We start from the raw sequence: 22,645 nt of genomic DNA, 5'->3' as shown, positions 1-22,645 counted from the left end.
ACATAATTCGATTCTTACCTTATGACTTTCCGCCGGTTGTTGGGATGCAGCGTACGCGCCATCTCCGGATCGATCTCCATCAGTTTCCGATGGAGCTCTTCGTTGCTGTCGTCGCACATTCTCGTGTCGAATTTTGACCTCTTCGCCGGCGTCGTCGCATCATCCTCGTCGTCGTCATTCTGCCAGTCGGCTCGTATGTTATATCGATCGTCCGATCTACTCTCGATCGGATTGGTCGCGGCCGGGTCGGTTAGCGTCGATGAGATGGTCTTCGGATCGGTCAGAAGGATCTCCCATAGCAGAGATTCTATGTAATAGTTAGTACCGCCGACGATGATGGGCAGGCACCTCCTGGCCAGCAGGTTGTCTATCTATGGATCGATAGGAAAAGGAATAGTCGGGACAAAGTGGAAGAAAGCAGGGTCGAACGATCCGCGCGAGAGACCGTGGCTAATGATCGTATCAAGGTCTCCGCGAGGATCAGGGGCGTTCCGATTGGCCTGGCTTCGTTCAAGATTTTCATTTTACGAAGTAGATTCCGCGAGTCGTCGTTGCAAAACATGCAAAATTCATTATACGACACAAACCGCGCGCGAATCCAACCAGCTAGTAATTATAATTTTCTACGCAACAATGAGCATTGTGCCGATCAAGAAAAGCGTCACCTTCGACATCTCCCATTTATCAAGCATTATCGCGTAAGCTATTTTAATATTTGCACGTCCTGAAAAGAACGACTTGCCCATCGATAATTTTTTCTACCGGTGATACTTTTGACTTTTGAATTTTTTCAATACTCTCATGATTTACGATTATGCATTGCGATTACTTTGTTAGTAACGTGGGCATCCTCGTTTATTAAATAGTATTCAGGGCGCGAAATAATGCAAAAGCAGATTATTGCGAGTAATGCATGTTAGTGCTTGCAAATTAATAACGCCGGCTGTCGTGTTATGAATTAATTAATTTTCAGGCATCTTGTAAAATCGACATGTCGATAAAAATTCTGAATCGTTACTTTGAGAATAACGATTGTTATTATCGACAAATTAACATGTATAAAATAGGCACACGGCATTAAAAGTCTGCCATTTTCGAAAAGGACGCAGGAGATAAGAACAAAATGAGGAATTACAATTGGTAAAGCCATATCCCTGAAGTCTATCACTTTGAAATTAGTCAACGGATCCACAATGTCCAGCATATGATGTGGCGCCATTTGTTTCTCTGCTGGAGTCACTTTTGCGGTAACGATGTCCAGCCCTTTGTACACCTGCGAACCAAAAGAATCACCGTAATTAAAAATAAAATAATGAGCAATCGACGAAAGAGAGAACAGAAAAGAAAAAAAACATGACTAAGTGGAATTTATTTTATCTTACAAGAGTATAATTTCTTGAGACGTATAGAAAAAGACTAAATAAACGCACGTCAAAAATAACTCAATAATAATGAAAAAAAGAAGGGATAGAAAAAGAAAACTCCAAAAGTAACAAGTTACAGTTAATAAATAATGAATAAATAAAAATAAACGATCGAATAATTCGGTTAATTGCATGGCTTGTATTATTTGTTATAAAAATTAATGAGTTAAGTAATGGAAACGCGAGACCACATCTACAACGTAGGATTAATTCTCCAATCAAGATCGATAAGTCCTGCAAAATGGAGAGAAACAGAACCAGAGACGTTTATCGAGTTCTTAGTATCCGTGAATGAAATTTTCGCTACCGATGCATCGCAAATGTTGACATATATCATTTTTCATCGAATAAAACGCTCGAGAGTACAAACGATATTTCAAATTTCAACAAATTTCATCAATCATTATTTTTCTGTGAATTTTTCATTAGATATTACAGTCATAAATTTGTCTTTTTTCAAATAGAAAATCGTTAAAATCTTTCGTTAATTTCATTAAATTAATAGATATAATTTGATACATCTCTCTTCCTCTTTTTCTCTTGAAAGCAGTTTCTCTCTCTTGTGCAAGCAATTTCACTTCTTTTTGCCAGAGTAATTTAATGAGATATAAGGGAGTACACAAAAATAATGAAATTAATTTTCGATAACAGCGAAATAATTCCAATAATTCATATCAAGGACCATCATTGCCATTTCTCATTCGAAATAAATTTATGGCGGGCAACGGCATCCAATAAAGGAGTGTGTATAATTTAAGTTCATCGCGAGGTCGCACATCGTGAAAGAAAGAAAAACGTCGTATTGATGCGTCGAGACAAGCATCCCGACAATGTTGTGAGAGGAGTATAAAGTACGAAGAACCGGATCTTTAACGAGAACCGCTCGAAATGGTAGCGATTATAAACGCGATTCGCAAGTGTCGCGCGAAAGTGGATAGTATTCTCTCGTTTCTTTATCGGCACCGTTATTACTAACAATCTCGCTCTCGGAATACGTAGGAATGCAGGTAGTTTGATTAAACAGATACAGGGTGTTCCTTCTTGAGAATTCTCTGAAGCTGAAGTGAATCCTTTCACGAAAATGTGACACCAATAATGATGGGCCAATAAAAAGTTTATTAATTTTGAAAAAATTTACAGAAAGAATGAAAAGATACGTAACAATTTTATTCCTCCTTTAATTATAAAGATGAGAAGATTTTATTTAAACAGGATATTAATTTAAACGGATATCGCAAGAATTTTTTAAGTTTAATATCAAGAAGTTGTAAAAAAATAACATTTGACATCAAATGTTTGGTAGGAAAAAGATATTAAATTCAGATGAGATGATCAAAGAATTCATATTATTAATAAAGTACGGAGAAACTAGGACACCCCATATCTCTCAGCTATCGAGGATACGATTATTCCAAAAATGGTTTCTTTATTAAAAGCTTTCCTCGATGTGCTAACGATTCTGCAACGAAATGTAAATGACTTGATCAAATGAATGTTAATGGCTGCAAATTTATTCATGCCGCACGATTGTACTCAACATTTAATTGTAAATAGTTCCAGAACGTTATACCTTCTTTGTTACAAAATTATTCGCGATACAATCTCATCAATACCTTCGATATTGCTCATTCGTTGTTCATCGGTCTCTCAAATTTGCTATTCATTTCGTGTCTTTATCTCTTTCTTCTCGTACTAATGACTTTTGGTTAATGTTCTTTTTTCAAATATTTGTGCCTCGATATTTGCTCCCTATCGCTAAAGAAAATTTTCTATCTTGCAACTGCACATTCTTGCATGCATATTTATTACGAGATATGCATAACGTCGCCTTCTGGAACGCGCTAAATCCATATCGCACCGCACCGGAACGCACCTGAAACGAATAAGCGAGCAAAAAAAGATTAAGGCGACTGTCTGTACACCTTTGTTCCACTTCGTTCGTTCAGCGCAAACGAGCTTCGATCAGGAACCTTGTATATCGCTTCCACAGCGATCATCAAAGAAAGGTGGGTAGCGCGTGCACGAAATACCAGCGAAGTCTGTCGGAGACAGCGATTGGCTGCTGATTAAACAGCCGCTGTTACTCGAGACTAAGAAGTACTCTTGACAGAGGGTGTCGACCGCAAAAACCAAAAGTCGATGACGTAGAGGTGTCATTAAGCTAGATTATTAATCAGCGACGAGTGACTCAATCGCGGACGATTCGAAAAATAACTTGTTACCAGATGCGTCATTTTGCGGATGCAGAAGAGAAAGCAGAAATGAAACTCGAGATAGATTAAAAATGCCTCCGCAAATAATTATAATTCTAATAGATATTACGATGAAGGCAATCTTCTTTATTAATTAAATCTTTTATCGCAAAATTATCGAAAAACTGTTTTATCGCTTCATGCATGATAGTAACGATGAGAACAAATCGATAATAGTATACCAAAGAGATGCTTGTGCTGTTCTTTATTTGCCAAGATAGTTGATAATCAATCAGCAGTCCTTCAGCACTACTATGCTTACGTTTCCGAGTAAGTATACTCTTGTGATTTGGCAGCGTGGTTATTCGCGTCCTCCCTAATTCAAGAAGAATCTATAGTACATATCAAGTAGTGCTTAGGGGATCAATCACTCGAAGCCTTCAATCACTTTTCTACTTCGTTAACCGACCGGGTTACTGAACGAGGTTTCATCGGCGTGCGCTTCGTGATTCGCTTACATAATAGCGAAGGTACGGGCGAACAAGAGCGTACGAACGCTCGTGGAACTCGTATGATACGCACGCAAAGTAAAAACGAAGTGAGACACGTGCTAACAGTATCTATCCGCGAGATCTGTCGCAATGAAACTTTATATCAAATCAAGCTCCAATGAGTTCTTTAATTGCTTGATATACCTAATAGCGCTTTTTTGCGCTCAATAAAATTATTGATCGGATCAATTATACCGAACTCTTAGCGTTTAGGAATTCGTATAATTACCGACCCGATCCTATCGAAACGTTTTATGACCTGAGAAAAATGGCCCCGCGTGCATATCAATATTATCTTATCGATGACGCAAGCGATTCTGAAGCTTAAAGCCGCAGGTGGCGATGGTGCGAAGGCATTTAAATCGCTCGCAGGCCAATCGACTATTATCACCGCACGCGTCGTCAAATCCACGGTACTTTTACGAGCAGATTAACAGATTGCTTGCCGAACGTGGAATGCGATCAACTTTGCGAAATGCTACGAACGTGTTTCGCGAACGTGTTCTCGAGATCAAAACGCGTCGGTTTGGTCCTGATGCGAATCGAGTCTGTCGATTTCCGGGAAGAGTAATTCGGCACGGCTGGTAATCCGTTAGGTGTGCGATGCGTCCGATGAAACAGGTTTCCAAGCGTTCCAGTACGCGCCGGACTACCTTGAATGGCCGCGTTTGCAGCCTTCATTAGCCTTCATTCATCAGCCACTTGCCGGACGAATTGTTTATTCAGTGAATAATATCCGGTGGATAAAGAAGTCGAGTAATGCGACATCGATCGAAGAATCGTTCGAAGACCTTCGATTAATAAAACTCCCGTGTGCTCAATAACTGAATTTGTCGGTGAAAACGAGTTGAGATTAATTGCACGTTCCGTTACATCTCAAATCTTACTCCTTCAAAAAATAAATATATTATGTGTATTACACAAGTACGTATGAAGAAAACGAAAGAGACGTGAAATATAAGTAAATATAAGGCATAAGTAAAAGTTCCTAATTAATCTTAATAATATTTTCTTAACAAGAAATAATTTTTATATCGCGTTTCTCAGATAAAAATTTCTACCGATATGATAATCACTTAATTATCACTAAATTTAATTATAATTTCACTTAGATTTAATTAATAATTGTTGCATAACTGAAAATGTGTCGTTATTGAGAATGCTAATTATTTATCCTACATTTTGTTGCGATAATTCACACGCCATTTCAAAAGTGATCTCAAACAAGTCTGTTCGCACGATAAAGATCGATTAGCATCGTTTGTCAATTTTGCAAAACTTGTTATTTTCAGTTTAGCATATTTGGAAGCTGGCTACCCCTTTACACGTTTCGTTCCCGAAAAGCCAACAACAGGACGAAGAGAAAGTGACCGAGTTAATACGTGGGCAAGATATTAGCAAAGTTCAATGGCAGAAACCGGACGACAACCAGAAATGACTCTTCATTATCAAAATTAGCGGTCGCCGTACGGAATCTCGTCCGTACGTGCTCTTTGACGTAATATTCTGACCTCGGAGCGACTGCGGTATTCCAAGACTCGTCTCCTCGATAGTCAAGCATCCTGTATATACAGGTTTATCCTGCAATTCTGCCCGGCTTTAAAAGCTAAAGAACCTAATATTATTCTAGGTTTCATTTCTGCATACAAGAATTTTTTAGCAAGAATGTGCTTATGGTTTTCTAACTGAGCATTTAAGATTCATTCATTACTTTCCGAAATTTAGGTACTATGCATTTGTAATGAATAAAGTTCATGCATATTTCCCACGTATATTCCACATATTCCTATTTTACATTTCGAAAATAAGTCAAATGGATCGTCAAATCGGTCGGCTCTAATTTCGCGCGAGCGGTCCAGTCACCGGTTTGTTACGTAATTATAAATAGCAACCGCGGAGTGCGGCGATAGCCGGCCGGAAGGATTAATCGACAGCTCGAGTGGAGCGGACATCGAGGCTCGCTTCGGGACTCGAAGGAGCGAGACACCATTTATCTTACTTGTCTCGTTCGTCACTCCGTAACCAGTTCGTCAGCGAGCAAGTGGCATTCCACGGCGCGGCGTTGGCGGAAGTCGCGCGACCGTTCTAGACGGATCTAATTCGAGATCATAGAAACAGGCGAGAGGAAAGAGGAGCGAAGCGGAACTCGAAGAAGGCGGCGGCCGCCGCCGCGCGATTCCTAGGCTCAAGGTCGCGGGATAACCAGGAAACCTGAAGAACAGTCGCCTCGGCTGATCGGATAATCGGGGCGCTCTAACGGCGCTCGGTGCGCGAAGGGGAGATCCGCGGATTGAGGATATCCTCCGCGCTGGTGATTCATCGGCAACGCTCGAGGAACCTTCCTTCGCCCCACAGCGAGACCCCCGCCGTCTTGCAACGGCAATTATCCAAGTCGTCGGCAAATCGCGGGTGCAATTACGTGAGATTTACCGCGCGATCGACGTGCAGTTACTTTAGACGCCCCGCCGTCGGGCCCGCCCCGAGGAATCCCCAGGAAGCCACACTGTCGCAGCCACGCCGGCGTAACCGCTCCTGTGCTGTTTCCCGGGTCGCACGATCGTAGATTCATAGACTCGCGGATGATCTTCCTGCACCGTACAGCTCGGTAGTTTCCCGAGGCAAAGTCGAGGTTACGGAAGAACTTGCAGCCGCCTTCCTGGCGACTCGGCATCGAAGCACGCCGTAATTAATGCGTGAAGCATGTGAAGTTCATGGATGCTGATACTCCGCGAAGTTTACGTTACGACGAGCATCGAGCAATGAAAATGAGAATTTATCGTTTGACGAACACTTTTATCAGACAGTTGCTTCGACAGGTTACTCGATTACTGAATGCTCAGTTAGATTCCTAGTGATTTTTCCATTTAAGGACACGCTCCAGGATCGGCGTAATCTTCGATCCTCCTAATGAACTCCATTTACGCCTATAAATAATGATAATCTCGTTCATTAACGGGATGTATCAGATCTGGAAAAATATCGTTTCTTCTTTTTTCACGGGATATTGATTCGACTAGGATTCATCGGATCCTAGTGCGGTAGGTTTGAAATGAGTCGTAATACGAATCAGACGGAGGAAGGGGAGCAACGCTGGGAATTCGCTATACTGAATATTTATTGATAGAAAAGGCAGCCTAGCCGCATAGCGGCACGTTGCCGTCGTCGCGACATTAGAATTGCTTAGGCGGATTTCGTCCGAAATCGCATAAGCATGTGCGGCACGGACGTGTACGTCATGTACGTCTCAGGATGCCCAGCCGAAGGGCATCACGACGTCGGTGACTTCCTGAAGCATCGGGCATGGTAGCGAATGAAAAAACCTCAACTTCGCCTCGGGTGGCTCGCATTAGGTAGGTCGGTTACTATTTCTCTCTTTAATATTCAACACGGATTATGGAGCGACTTCAAAGAACGATTTTGCAGATTAAATGCTATGTGCACACGTACCAGTCACAATATCTTCCACGAGACCAGCATAATCGCGATTTTTATTATTTCTAAACATTTTATTTTAACATATGAGCTATTTCAATTGTTGTATTTTTAAACCAATGTTGTATAAATAATTATAAATAAAATGTGCGTCTTTATCAAAATAAATAAAATAAAATAGCATCCACATATCTATTCTTAATATTGAAGAACAATTCAATCGAATGTATCGTTCAAGTATCTGATAAGAAGAATGACAAATATTATTTATTACATCGATAAATTGATAATAGTATTCATTTTAAACAAATCAATGAATGCGGAATAATATTCGCGTATGCACATCATGTGGAACCCAATAACAGAAGATGATACGAGAGAATTATTGGGAGCGCAATATCACAGCTAGAATGAAAACAGCACTTATTTCTCAAAGACAATAGAATCAAATTCGCTTCGTGAACCAGCTTATTAATTAAGAAACCTGCATAGTAATGCGCGACGATGATTTAAATAAAATTCGTAAGACATGTAGATTACGAGCGTTTTATTCGCACTATTATCTGTAATTGTTCAAAAATGTCTCGTGCGTGAAGCACGAAAGAGAGTAGCAAAGAGAGGATGACGAGGAGAGTCCTTCTAGAGCGCGCCCAGAGGAATCTTAAGCGGCGTTCATATGCAAACGGCCGCGTGCACTTAAGGGTATCCCCGAAGTCCGCCGAAGAGTCGTGCCGTAAAAATCCTCGGAGACGCGGAATCTCTTTGTCGGCTTGTTTCTCACGACGGTTACTGCCAACCGGGCCGCCGACTTCGAGTCCGAAGTCAATGAAAGTTAGGGTTGGCCGAGCGCCGACGATAATGAATCGTAAGTCCACGACTATATGAGCATCCGTGGCTAGAAGAGGGATCAAAGGATGCTTGGTGATTAAGCCAACGTACGCGAGGCCAACGCACGCCTGAACGATTATTCACGCTGCAAAAATCACCAAGATCAAAACTTCGATTTTGAAGTATCAATGAGACTCGACGATACGACTAATAAAATTCAACAAAATGAGATTGTAAAAATGTATGTTGTATGTGCATTGTTATGTTGTACGTAAAGTTTGATCACCACTTAAATATGTTGCGAGATAAATGATACCTATCATTACCTGGCGATCTCGCAAAAATACTATTTTAAAAAATCACTTTTTTATTTTATTATCTCAGTATCATTACATCACTTTAACGAGTCCGCGCGAGTCCTGAATACCGTTTAAATAGATTAATTCGAAGGTACGACCAAGGAAACAAGAGCCAACTTGTAGGAAGCAGACACTGGCCCTTGAAGTATTCCGCGAGGGCCGTATCGCTCTCTTTGGGGTACCTGTACGAAAACTGGTCCGGTGGAACGGAATGGTGCATACAAACGATCTCGTCTCCGCTCTCTCCTAAAAAGACGGACCGCTTTCTTTCTCTCCTTCTCTCTCTCTTTCTTTCCTCTGTCACTCTCTTTTTTCCATTTCTTTCCTCATCTCCCTATGCCGCTGTTCTCCTCTCTCGATCGGATCGTCCGTCTTCGTTCGATCGCCGTTACGTCCGCGTATACGCGTGTGAGTGTTCTCGACCCAAGAGTTTCTCACGTCATCCTCTTATCAAGTTCAGAAACCGGTCCTCCCTCTTCCCCTCCTTATTGTCCGCGATCGCGTGCAAATCATCAACCGCGTAGGCGAGATATGTCCATCTACCGGCCCTCCCTCCCTCTGTATAAACATTTGCTCGCTCGCGTTTTTAACCCCGGCTGCGGAGTACGCGAGAATTCCCAAATGTTCTCAGAATCCCACGGAGATGTCATTTCTGACAACGTCGTCCAACTAGAAACAATTTTGCCGCAAACAATGTTAAATTTAATATCATGTAACAAGCGGAGAAGATAAAATGCACAGACGTTACTTCCCAGAAAGCAAATTTTAGATAGGACAAGGAACACTCGGTAGAACGACGTCTCTTATAGTACCTCGGTCGACGACAAGCAGGTGTTTTCACCACTACTACCACTACTCAGCGCGTCGCGTGACAACGTCGATAATCCTGAAGATACACCTAATACCGATCCTTTGACGAAGGATTGCACAACAGCGATAACTCTCGGTTTTAGCCCGTCGCTTAACTCGAAAGCATGCGCTTTCTTCATCTTCTCTCAAGCTCTATCTCTACCAGCACGCAGAGCATCATAGCGACGCGCGTGCAATAAATTTCAGTGAGTCTTGCTTAAGGGGGGAGCCTGCTTTAGAACGCTGAAAATAAGGTATATTTTACGAATTGTTTTTGGAGAAACTATACAGCGGATCATTATAAAACTTTTATGCATTTATTAGTACATGTTTAAAGATAAAAAAATTATTTTTTGATTTGAATATATCGCTTGTAGAGGTCGTCCTGGAGAAATCTTAGTGCAGCCGCGTCGCCGGCGTTGCAAATTGGTGAGCATTCTCCTGCCTCCGAATTTCGTCTAAACTGAAAAATTGAAATATCTTCTCGTTATTTATGAATTCCCATCGTCGATGAACCAAAGAGAGAAGAAAAAAGTTGAAAAGTGCCAAAATGGTGGAGCTTAGAACACAAAAGTACGATTTTTAGGCAAAGTTTTTGAACTTTTTCATGCAAAAATAATTGTTTAACTTAATGTTTTTATGAATATTAAAGGTTCATCGACGATGGGAATTCATAAATAACAAGAAAATATTTCCATTTTTCAGTTTGGATGAAATTTGGAGGCAGGAGAATGCTCACCAATTTACAATGCCAGCTGCACTAAGATGCCTCCAGGACGACCTCTACAGGCGATATATTCAAATCAAAAAATAATTTTTTTTATCTTTAAACATGTACTAATAAACGCATCAAAGTTTTATAATAATCCGCTGTATAGTTTCTCCAAACGAATTCGTAAAATTATACCTTATTTTCAACGTTCTAAAGCAGGCTCCCCCCTTAAAAGATGGGAAGGTACTTTCGCGAACGAGAGACGGATTAAAGAAGCAGACAAGAGAGCGAGATCAGTACGGAGACGTCGCCGTGGTCTCTCGCGAGGAAACGGGCTTACAGGCGTAGAATTACCAGACGAGAGACGCGATCTCCCGCGGATTCCCGCCCAACTGGCTCCGCGCACATCCCTATACGTCTACTGGACGTTTATGATAATTAGTAGGAATCCATGATGCTAATGGGCCAACTCGGTCGAGTGCGCGTTCTGCGTCGGAGCACACACACACACACAGAACCCGATCTTGCTGCCTCTGTCTCGTGATGCGATATTTAAGTTTCAATTATCACCGGCTGACTATGCGCCTGGAGCATTACATGCACTTGATCACGCGCTCCTACACTCCCGTCTATTATTGAGTGCTTGAGGTTTTTCATTACCCGTCTATATTTACTTCATTAGGGTTAATTAATGATGCGCGTTATTAGCATAGATCCAGTGACGATTAGGGGAAAATCGATTGCCGCGTGATGCGTGGAAATTGATAAAGGAAACTAAATACGTTCGACTCTTCTCCGCGTTGTCCAAAAAGGCACTCGACAACTCGAGAGTCATATGATCAGATTAATTAAGTTTCACGGTGCCATGGACAACGCGGCGATGGCGACGGTGCGGATTTATCGATGGGTCTATTCACGGAGCAACCCTTTGACTTTTTTCCCAATAGAACCGGTAATGCAGCATCTTATTACCGGAAAGGTTACGCTCAATGAACGAGATATGAGCTTGCTCTCGCGTCGTCTTCGAGGAACCAAATATCTTTTTCGCGAAACCCGTTCCTGTCCGCAGGAATAAATCGGGACACGACATCTCGCTCTAATTAGCTATTAGTCATTAAATTAATTACATGCAACATGGAGAATGTTACGATATGTTAATCCTTTTTCTCCATGGTGAAACGAGCTGCTTCGAGGAATTTCTTTGAAAAATGTATACAAAAACCGTACAAGGATCGCACACGCAAATTGATTGGATGTGTGTCAATCTGATCAACTATGTTCATTAATAGGCACGTATCAATAATGCAATCGCATATGAATGGGTTTAAATTAGATTTTAAATTAAAAACTTGCCCACCAGCACCGACTCATTCACCACGGCTTGTTCCACTGACTCCTTCTTAACGATCGGTTATCTCTCGATCATTACATCTCTTTTAATACGCAACCGAATATTTCCGAGTTTTTATTTTCTAACTTCATTCATATTCAACTCCCAATGCCGCGCGCGTCCTTAAACACTAAGCATTGACATTACATTATGTCAGAATCTTTTCTAACAGGATCATAAATTCTAAAACGGAAGGTATCTCTCCAAAGTCTTCGTCGAGACATTTAAAAAGCTTTCAGCTACTTCGCTCCTTCGGAAAGGCGCGATCTTGGAACTCAAATTACGTAAATGTCGTATGAGAAGATCGACGCACACATGAATCGTTAATTATACTATACTCTATTAATGAGTGATCACGAATTCCTCACAAAAAATTCGCATCGGATGACTGGATTCTGATGCGATAAAATGGGCACCTGAATTCTGTTTTAACACCTTGCTTTGTTCGTGCATGGTATATCTGCACGTCACGTATGCGCCACGATATCTTGTTGCAGGATTTTCATGGGGAAACGACGCTTCCATGATACGAGCCGTGTTTACGACATGCCTAACCTTCGCAGGAATTGCAGGTTCGGGAAACATGTGACCTCGACAAGTGCAATCGCTGAGTTAAGTAATGTTCGCAGATAATTTTCCCCTTTGAAGCAGCTTACGTACCATATTCCATACCATGATGATGTAATACTACGTTAAAGTGTGTATACACTGTAGCTTCAGAAAGCCTGGACACGTAAAAGATAAAATTAGATAAAAAATAATATTCTGTATATTCACCGTGTATAAAAGTGTCGTAAAACAGCACTCGGTTATCAAAGTGTCCTTCTTACGATTGCATCAAAGAATAAATTCCTCCTCGAAACTGATATTAAAAGCAACATTATGACAAAACGTGGAAATTCATATTACCTTTTCTAAGCCCGATTATTAACATCGACCGGACAACATGATCAGATCACACGTAGCAATTTTCGCGTTTTAGTAATTATATCTTCTTTTCATCATAGCGATCTGATTAAATCGCACATAGCGCTTGAACACTGCGTCGCGATTATTTGCATTGCATTAAGACAGTGATTCATACGCGTGTCTTATATCATTCCGCATCTTTCTATCTTCATGACTATCTCCTCCGCAAAAATCTACCATTAACGCGCATGGTGGTAATTATTTAGCTCGGAAATCGCTTATCATTGCGAAAGATACCTAGCATTAATTAAACTACGATAACATCGACGTAAGTGATTTCTGTTACACCACAGAAAAAAAACCACTTCAACATTGTAAATTTTAAGCGATATCGCTCGTTGCTGGAATCCTACGATGAACTTATCATCTAATCGTAGTAACTATCAATAGCTAAAAGAAAATTGGTCGTATTCATCATTGCTCGCAGATAAACCCGTGGATGTTACGATCATTATAAATACAAAGATATGCGAATAAAAAGACACAAGATAATTAGAATAATAATAGGAATATGCAGAACGAGCGATACTGGACTGCATCGCAAACGTTATCGCGGACCGTGATTCAGTTTCCATCGGTACGAGCTCACAAATTCGAACGGTTTTAGTCCGAAAAACGTCTGCGCGCTTCGAGGCCGATGAACCGCGAAACCGACCCGCGTATTTCTGTCATTGCGCATTAACGCACACTCGCCCACATCGGGACGACGGAGAAAAATCTCGTTAAAATCTAGTGAAATAAACTTCACACTAACAGACGCGCGTGTAAATATTGTTCCAGGGCTAGACACGTTTGTTATCATTTCATTAAATAATGGCGCGTGCATGTGATTGTATGCACTAATACAATCGCGTTCTCCGTGGGATTCTCTGGATATACGCAGCCACAAGTAATAGAAAATAGTCACACGTAATAAAAAAAGACTAATAATAATATAGTTTATCGAGAGGCATCATAAATACCTTTACTAATCTTAAGTCAATTTTTCCTTGATGGTAAATTACCATGAACGTTTAGATTTTAAGTAACGGAAAAACAATTTTTAGAAACAGAGATTAAAAATAGACAAAAAAATGCTATCTAATTATAATATTAATTCTATGTAATTAATCCGAAATTCAAATGTCAAGCTAAGAAACATTGGAAATCAATTAAAGTTTTACATTGTTCAGAAGTGACAATAGAATATAAAAGTAATCAACTGTGTTAATGTTCAAGATAATAACAGCTGCTAAAGAAGCGATAAATTCCCGCTAACGTCGGCGCCGATTTAGTTCCTCTTTTCTAGGTAAAGCTGCGTCACGTGGCGCTGAGAAGCACGTGATATCTTGCATGAATAATCACGCAATTACGACAGCTCGCTGCGAACGGCATTACATAATCCACCGCAAACGAATGCACCGGCTTAATCATGGAAGTATGACCAACTGTTCTCTCAGCACATTCTAATCACAGAACAGATGACACATCAGTCCGCGAACGTTGCAGGCTGATAGCGCGCAAGTTGCACGGGGAACATAATCGTGGCATAATAAATAACACTAGTCGACATACGTCAAATTACATTCCCGGGAATCGCGAGCGCTTCCATAAATATTGTCAAAGCAGAAAAAAATTGGCACATATCTATCGAGATCAACGATGCAATTCATGGAAAGTGACGAACCGCGAGATGCATTGAGCAAAATACAGCTTCCCGTACGTTTTGTTTAAACGATCAACCAATTACGACACTCTAGAGAATACATGAGTCGCGGAATAAAATTACCAACAATCAATTTTAATTAACGAACGAGTTGCAGTCGAGCAATCTTACAATCTCCGCAATCTCGGTTTTTCCGAGTCGTGACTCCTCTTTCTCTCTCTCTTCTTATCAGATCTATTGTATACACAAAGTAAAATCAATAATCCTACATGAGCGAAAGAGCAAACACATGATAAATCTGGGACAAATTGCATAATCCTCTAATAATAATATACGCGAAATGGCGTTAATGTTGATTGGCAATTACGTCACTATGAAGCTAAACACGTCATTAATCGTTCATAATCGTTACGAGGTTTCGCCCGACAGCTTGATAAAGGTTGCACTTGCAACTCAACGCTGTAATAAAACAACGGCCGCGAGTATCTCGAGGCATCCACGTCGACAAAAGAGTCTCGTAAATCTCGCGTCATCGCGTCGCCGAGGATTTAAAACCGGTTGGCCGAGGAAGAAAGAAAGAGGAACAGAGAAAAGAAGAAGAAACGAGAAAGAGAAAGAGAGAGAAAAAGGAAAGAAAGAATGCGCTAACATGGTCAGCTATAAGTCACGATTTTTACCACGATTTCCGATATCGTCCGTCGTAATGCGGCTATCAAAGTGCACTTCCGCATGTACGATCGCCGCCAAGGACAATCCTCTGTATTTCAAAAAGGTAGCCATATGGTGCCCCACTTTTGCGCGATTTGCGTCCGCTGGCCAGCTAAGTGGGCCAGTTACTTTAGAAACGATGATATCATTGATTGTAGTATCTAGTTTTCGCGCAGTCTGTATGCTTTTCACTGTCACTATCAGCATAACACCTAAATTCATTCAAATCTTGAATCTTTGTCACTGGCACAATTTTAATGCGCATTGTATTGTATTTATTACGTTATTATCATTTTATTACGTTATCATTATTATGTCACTATTACATTAGAGGAGAATCCCCTATTACGAGATATGCTCCTAATATGAGATAATGGGGTTTCTGCTAAACTAGTGAGCACTATCTGTTAGTTCCACCATGATCTTATTACTCTTGGTGTAAAATGTATTTAGTGAAAAATTCATTGTTCGTTATTGCGTTTAGCCTTTGCAAGAAAAGGTTTGTGAAATTGTGAACATGTCAAAGGAACTTGAGGTACGTCTTTAAACCTTGTTTATTATATAATAAAGAAATGGTTGGCAATAAATTCAGTATGCAATGATAGAGTAGAATCGTAGTAACAGGAAAATACGCGATTTGTTGAATTGCTTAATTGTAGAGGTTAGATTTCATGATCGCGGAACCGCTAGGCGTGTGGCTCGTATAATGAGATATTCAGGGTACTCTTAATATGAGATAATTATTGCTCAAATATGAAGATTATGTAGTGTAATAAAAAGAAAGAAAATACTACGTTAAGGTTAAAGAAAAGTTAATATGAATTTATATTACGAATTTTTGTGTATTTAATTTTTATAGAATCTGACTATGGAGGTTAGAGAAACGAGGAAGCGTTGATGGAATCGTGAAGATTTGGCGAAGGCTGTGGCAGCAGTATTTTTATAAAAATATCTAATAAAGTTTTTTACTTGCAATACTGATGTATTTTGCACTTTTAACACCGATTTCTCAAGGTATCTTATATTAGGAGCACACTTTCTCGATCCTGCGTAAAGCTCTTTTTCAAATTTTTTTAATTTTCAGAAAAAATAATATTTAAATTAGATTTTTCATTTGACCAACCTAAAGCTTATTAAATTCTCTTCAAGATAACGTATTACATTTTTAAATTCTGCCTATAGATTTCCTTACATTCGGCAAAATCGATATGGTATCTCATAATCGGGGACTTTCCTCTATATGTAATGTATTACATGAACTATGTATATTTCACTTCCACGACATAAATTAAGTAATACACGCGCGTGCATACGCGCGAGAAATAAAGAGAACCGCGCGACGCAAGGCGCACGTAGATCCGACACTACGTCGACTCTTAATTAATAAACCGTGCGAAAGCTCGCGAGTCATTTCATTCGCGCGTACAGATGCAGGTAGATAAGGCCGCGTGTATAACGTGCCGGTAACAAACTTGGCTGCTCTTCCGTGTAACACACGCGGGGCTTCGTACGGATTAAAGCGGAGGTTTCCATGCGTGGCACGCGCGCGGTTTGCCGGAGACGACCGACACTATTTTCAATTCAAGGACCAAGGTGCGTTGCCTTCCGCGGGTCAGCGCCGCGATAAAGTAGGTATTATATCAACGAATTTGCGCCACACGACCGAGCAGCCTGCCAGCGTGAGAACGCATCCTTTTCAAGCCCGTTGTTTCATCTTCCGCGCAATTTGGAAACTTGGTCGGTGCTTATCGGTCGGAGCAGCACTCCAAAAAATATAATCTCGCATCTCACCGCGAAGTGAATCTATCCGTCTCTGTTAAAATCCCGATCCTCGCCGGAAGTCGCGCGAGCTGGTCGCGCAGCGTGTTCGTCGGGAGACGAACCTCCGCGTGATCGAGCGCGATTGATTAATTATCTCGAGAACGCGCGATTAGTTACGACGTTGTAAACTAATTACACTTGTGCAGTTGCTTCCGTGTTGTCGAACGCTATCCCCTTTCCCTTCGCCACGATATGCTTCTTAATGAAAGGTCCCGCCGAAACGTTCACTTTCTCCAACGACATATCAAGCGTGCCGGATTGCGGTTTGCATAATTGCACACTCGGTGTCAATGTGCGTAACAATGTGACGTACAATCTACTGGTAACGAAACGCATGTCCCGTTCGGCGTCGCCGAAAGGAACGGAAACATTTGTGCGCGAAATGAGATAATTATACGTTTCGTGATATAATCGCTGTTTGTAATTAGTCTTATGCGCGACTGCCGTATAAAATTAGCCGCGCGATTATCACGTAATTCTAGTTCCGGAACGGGTACTTTGCGCAGTTCAGAGAGCTACGATTTTCGCAATTATTGTCTTCAGAATACGCAATTCGGGGACATCTCTTTCTTATTCGGCGAAATGCTGGAAAATTCAAGAGACATGGCGTGTTCCATCGTCTTTATACTTCATAATTCCGTATCATCATCTCTTTTTAAGAGGCGCTACTTCCAGAGCTAGCGGATGGGCTTCAATAAAATCTTGCAAAAGTCTTGCGAACTGCCGGGAACGTCGCGACTTCTCGCTAACTCTATGCGACGAATCATCTTAATGGAGGCTCGCGAGAGAATCACTCGCGCTGTTCCGGCGAAATTCCAACGCGCCTGCTTAACGGCGGTATTAAAATTCTACGTGTTGAATATTTCAGGGATACCGAGCTGTCGGCTTTCTAGGAGAGCAACTTTCGGCGTACGCTCGCTCGCCTGATCCGTTCCTAGGCAAATTAGTTGGAATTCCGAATTTGTTAATTGAAAAGCTACGAAGAATAAAAAGTGGAACAACGATAAAATATTCTGTCAAACTGAGCATACTTCGCGAACTTTATATTAGGGGTGTGATTGAGTTTTGAGGGTTTTGCAACAGATGGCTGTAGTGTCAGTTTGTTCCAATAGCTGTTTCCGGTAACTGTTGTTTCTTACAGTGTTGACATTATCCATGACATTTAGTAGCATTATAGCAATAAATGCAATAACAGTCGTGTTTGTATCATCGTAAAAATACAACTTCCGAAACAGCATTTTCGACATGCGTTGCTTTAGTTTTTTAATCAAAAGAAAACTGCGGCTGACGGTTATAGAATTCTTGTGGAAACTTATGGTGATTCTGCCCCATCAATTAAGACGTGTGAATACTGGTTTAGACGCTTTAAAAGTGGTCATACTGATGTGAAGGACAAAGAACGCTCGGGACAACCAAGAAAGCTTGAAAATGCAGATTTGCAAGCATTATTGCACGAAAATCCAACAGAATCCACTTCAGAACTTGCCAGAGCATTAAATGTTGCTCGTACAACATTTACATGAAATGGGAAAAATTCAGAAAGAAGGGAAATGGGTTCGACATGAATTATCGGAAAGTGCCATCGCGAACCGGTTGAACATTTGCATTTCGTTGATCGGCAGGCAAAAAAAGAAGAGTCTTTTGTCTCGGATTGTTACTGGGGATGAAAAGTGGATCTATTTTGATAATCCGAAACGCAGAAAATCATGGGTGGATCCAGGCGAACCATCAACATCCACTCCGAGACGCAATATTCACGGTTCAAAAGTAATGCTCCGTATTTGGTGGGATAGTGTACTATGAGCTGTTAAATCCGCATGAGACTGTCACGGCTGATCGTTATCGACACCAATTGTACAAGTTGAAGCAAGCATTGGACCAAAAATGACCACCAATTGCGAGTAAACGACGGAAAGTGATTCTTCTTCGTGACAAGGCTCGACCTCACGTTGCGATATCAGTGAAAGAAACACTATTAGAGCTTGAATGGGAAGTCTTACCGCACCCCGCGTATTCTCCGGACATTGCTGCATGCGATTATTATTTGTTCCGGTCGATGCAACACGCTTTAGAGAATACACACTTTCATAATTTGGAAGAAGTGCGAAAATTGGTCGACGAATGGATCAACTGAAAAGAAGAGTGATTTTATCGTGGTGGAATCCATCTCTTGCCAGAAAGATGGGAAAAAGTTATAGAAAACGAAGGAAAATATTTTGATTAAGGTATTCAGTCATTATCATATTTAAATACATGCGTTTCTGAGCAAAAAAACCCTCAAAACTAAATCACACCCCTAATATAATTTCTTGTATCAAAAATTCAAAGATATTAAGAATACAACAAAGTCTGGCTTTTCAGGTAAGATTGAGACATTCGAAAGAAACACACTAAATAAAAATGAAATCTCTAATCTAAAATTCTTCCTACATTCCCGATACTGTGGCCTTCTTAACGAAGAGAGCAAGGTTGGAGAACTCGTCGCGAACGTTAATTTAGCTTTTTATCCGGCGTTTATCATATCGAATTTTCAAGACGGATTCTCCGAGGCAATCTGGAACAGCCAGTCCTCAGCAAAAACTCGATAAATATCATTCTGAGACTTCATACATGCTGGTGTTCATATATGTCTTGTCCGGGCTTCTCAAAGACCGAAAGCGAGCACCTTCGCGCGACGTCTGGTTCCGCGAGATGTGTCTCCAAGGAATACGATCGTCATGAGGGAGAACAATCCCGGCACTGATCGCGACTCCCCGAGCGAGACCGCGCCGTTTGAACTTTTGGCACAGATCACGAGGCTGCGAGAGCGGAAATTCGCAGACACCTCTTTTTTCCACCGGCACGTGGAACGCGTGGGCGTCGCGCCGTAACGCGTCCGGCGCGTAGCACGTGATTTATGCACGCGAGTGAAGTCACGCGTGGCCGCGAGCGGAAAAAGAAATCGGAGCCGATGCCCCGTGTGAAAAAGATACCGAAATAAATGGACTCGAGGGCCAGAAATTACCGACTGGAAGAGACCGCGAGACTCGAGCTTTCCTCGTGGGCGAAAGCGCGACAGGAAAGTAACGGTAATTCCAAGCACAAAAAAACGATGGGTGCGAGATGAAAAATTTAAGGGCGTAGACGAGCGCTGCCAGAACATTTTGTCAACACATGGTGTTCTTACATTGCATCGATTTTCTAAATAGAAAAATTTCTATTAACACATTCGCTGTCATGACGATCAACGGTAACTGACACGTAATAAATATATTACGACACGTGCATAATATTATAACACGTAATTTAATTATGCATATCTGAAAGAAATAATGACTGTTTAATAATAACAAGAGAGAGTAATGGACAAAGCGTATTCGTAAACTATTAAGTATCTTGACATATTATTGGGTTGGCCAAAAAGTAATTGCGTTTTTTTCCAATAGATGGACATACATATCTTGAAATGTAACTAACTTCATTCTAAACCGCAAATTCATTATGTAGGTTAACAACTCACAGTTCAAGCTTGTTTTAGAAAAAGAAAGTACACGATTTCGTTAACAATTGTTTGTTTGCCGTCGATTTCAAAATGGAAAATCAAAAAGAACATTTTCCTCATATTTTGTTTTATTACTTCCGAAAAGGGAAAAACGCTGTGCAAGCTCATACAAAGTTATCTGATATATATGGCGAAGATGCTTTAAAACTGCGGCAGTGTCAAAATTGGTTTACTAAATTTCGATCTGGAGATTTTAATGTGAAAGATGCACCACGCTCAGGAAGGCCAATCGAAATTCATGATGACAAAATAAAGGCACTGATCGATTCGAATCGGCGTTTAACGACCCGAGAGATTGCTGAGAATCTTAACATATCGAAATCGAGTGTTGAAAACCATTTAAAACGACTTGGATACATTAGTAAGCTCGATATTCGGTACCACATGAGCTCAAAGAAATTCATCTCACTAAGCGTATTGACATCTGCGATTCTCTTTTGAACGTGAAAATATCGATTTTGAAACGTATGATAACAGGCGACGAAAAATGGATCGTCTACAACAACGTCAAACGAAAAAGATCGTGGAGCAAGCGTGATGAACCTGCTCGAAGCACTTCAAAAGCAGATATTCACCAAAGAAAGATTATGCTGTCAGTCTGGTGGGACTTTAAAGGTATTGTGTATTTTGAGCTGCTTGCAAGGAATCAAACCATTAATTCAGACGTATACTGTCGTCAACTGGATAAATTAAATGATGCCATCAAACAGAAACGTCGAGAATTGGTGAATCGCAAAGGTGTTGTGTTTCACCATGATAACGCTAGACCGCGTACAAGTTTGGTCACTCGTGAAAAATTGTTGCAGCTTGGATGGGATGTGTTACCATGATGTTACCACATCCACCATATTCGCCAGACCTGGCACCATCAGATTACCATTTGTTTCGTTCTTTGCAAAACGCCTTGAATGGTAAAACCTTTACTGCTGATGAGGATATATCAAATCGTTGTTGGAATTGTTTTTTGCTGAAAAAGATAAGAACTTTTTTGAGCGCGGAATCATGAAGTTGCCTGAAAAATGGCAAAAGATAATCAAACAAAATGAACAATATATTGTTTAATAAAGTTTTTGTTTCCCATGAAAAATTAACCTTTTATTTATATAAAAAAACGCAATTACTTTTTGGCCAACCCAATAGAATTTTACAAATGATATACGAACATATAACGGTTAATTTTAATAATCCATGTTGGCGTGAACGGAAAGTCAGCAAAAAACTACGCTTGACGGTGAATACGTTAAGGAGGATCACTTTTTCCCTTTCCCTCTCTCTCTCTTACTAAGATGCTGATCTATTGTGGGAAAAGGAATTCAAGAGCGCATAAAAAGAGTATAAAAAATTCAGAATTATGATTAAAGAGATTGTAGGCATTCACATTAGAAACTAGATAATAAAAATGATTACTACATGTCGGCGGTATTCGTGGATACTTCGAGATAAATCTCAATTTAAGAACGCCAGCGGTCAATTCGCAGCCACTTCGCTCAAGGCGAGTCTTAGAAACGAGAGTTTAACCTCTCGTTATTCAGGATGCCATCTCGTACTTATTACTCTTGCTCATCTAATTCAATAGATTTATTCAATATACACATTTCTGCGAAAAATAACCATAGAACTCACTACAAAACCCGTACAAATAAATTCTTCGCGTAAAACAGTTTGATTTAATGAAAAACAAATATTAATTCGTATCAACGAAATTGCTGGTCATGCAAAGGATTCATTATGTATTATAAATTGCTTTTCCTCAAGGGCATACCCTACATACGAAGACATACAGCAATCAATTATAAATCAAATTATTTTAGAAAGCGATAACCGCAATCTGTGTAGAAACGGAAAAATAATAATGAAGCAGCTCGACTGCCGACTCCACCCGAGGACAGAGACGTAAGTGTGATAACAATGATTCGCTGGAAGCTCGCCCGCCCATGGGCCTCAGTTTTGAAAAAGACGACGAGGTTCCTCGCGGGGTCGGAGGTCGCGCGTGCCCCGCGTGTCCACACTGACATGCTCCATAAATTAGCCGTTCTAATTGTCACGCATATTACGCAAGTTAGTACGGCGTGCACGAGGCGCGCTGGTAATCTAATCGCGCGGCCTTGACACGACGGTCAACCGCGGTCGTAACCGCGGCGTTGTCCCTCGTGTGTGAATCGAATCCCGCCTTTTCGGCCTAGCCGAGAGAACCCTGCCGCAGGACCGTGTGACTTCCGGCCGA

The 22,645-nt window shown here is 40.9% G+C and overlaps 1 protein-coding gene across 2 annotated transcripts in view; it reads right to left on the bottom strand.

The window, feature by feature from the left end:
• LOC105279513 (tRNA dimethylallyltransferase) overlaps positions 1 to 22,645 on the bottom strand; it is a 134,687-nt gene that overhangs the window by 73,868 nt on the left and 38,174 nt on the right. For both annotated transcript variants that reach the window (XM_011339345.2, XM_026972777.1), the window contains exons 2-3: positions 1,136 to 1,273; positions 19 to 371 (exon numbers count right to left, since the gene is read on the bottom strand). In XM_011339345.2, the coding sequence (XP_011337647.2) occupies positions 19 to 371; positions 1,136 to 1,273 (491 nt within the window). The remainder of the gene's footprint in view (positions 1 to 18; positions 372 to 1,135; positions 1,274 to 22,645) is intronic.

The sequence above is a fragment of the Ooceraea biroi genome, chromosome 9, assembly GCF_003672135.1.
Source record: "Ooceraea biroi isolate clonal line C1 chromosome 9, Obir_v5.4, whole genome shotgun sequence".
NCBI classification, from domain to species: Eukaryota; Metazoa; Arthropoda; class Insecta; order Hymenoptera; family Formicidae; genus Ooceraea; species Ooceraea biroi.
Note: the sequence above shows the minus strand (reverse complement) of the source record. Positions and strands in the feature narration are given on the sequence as shown.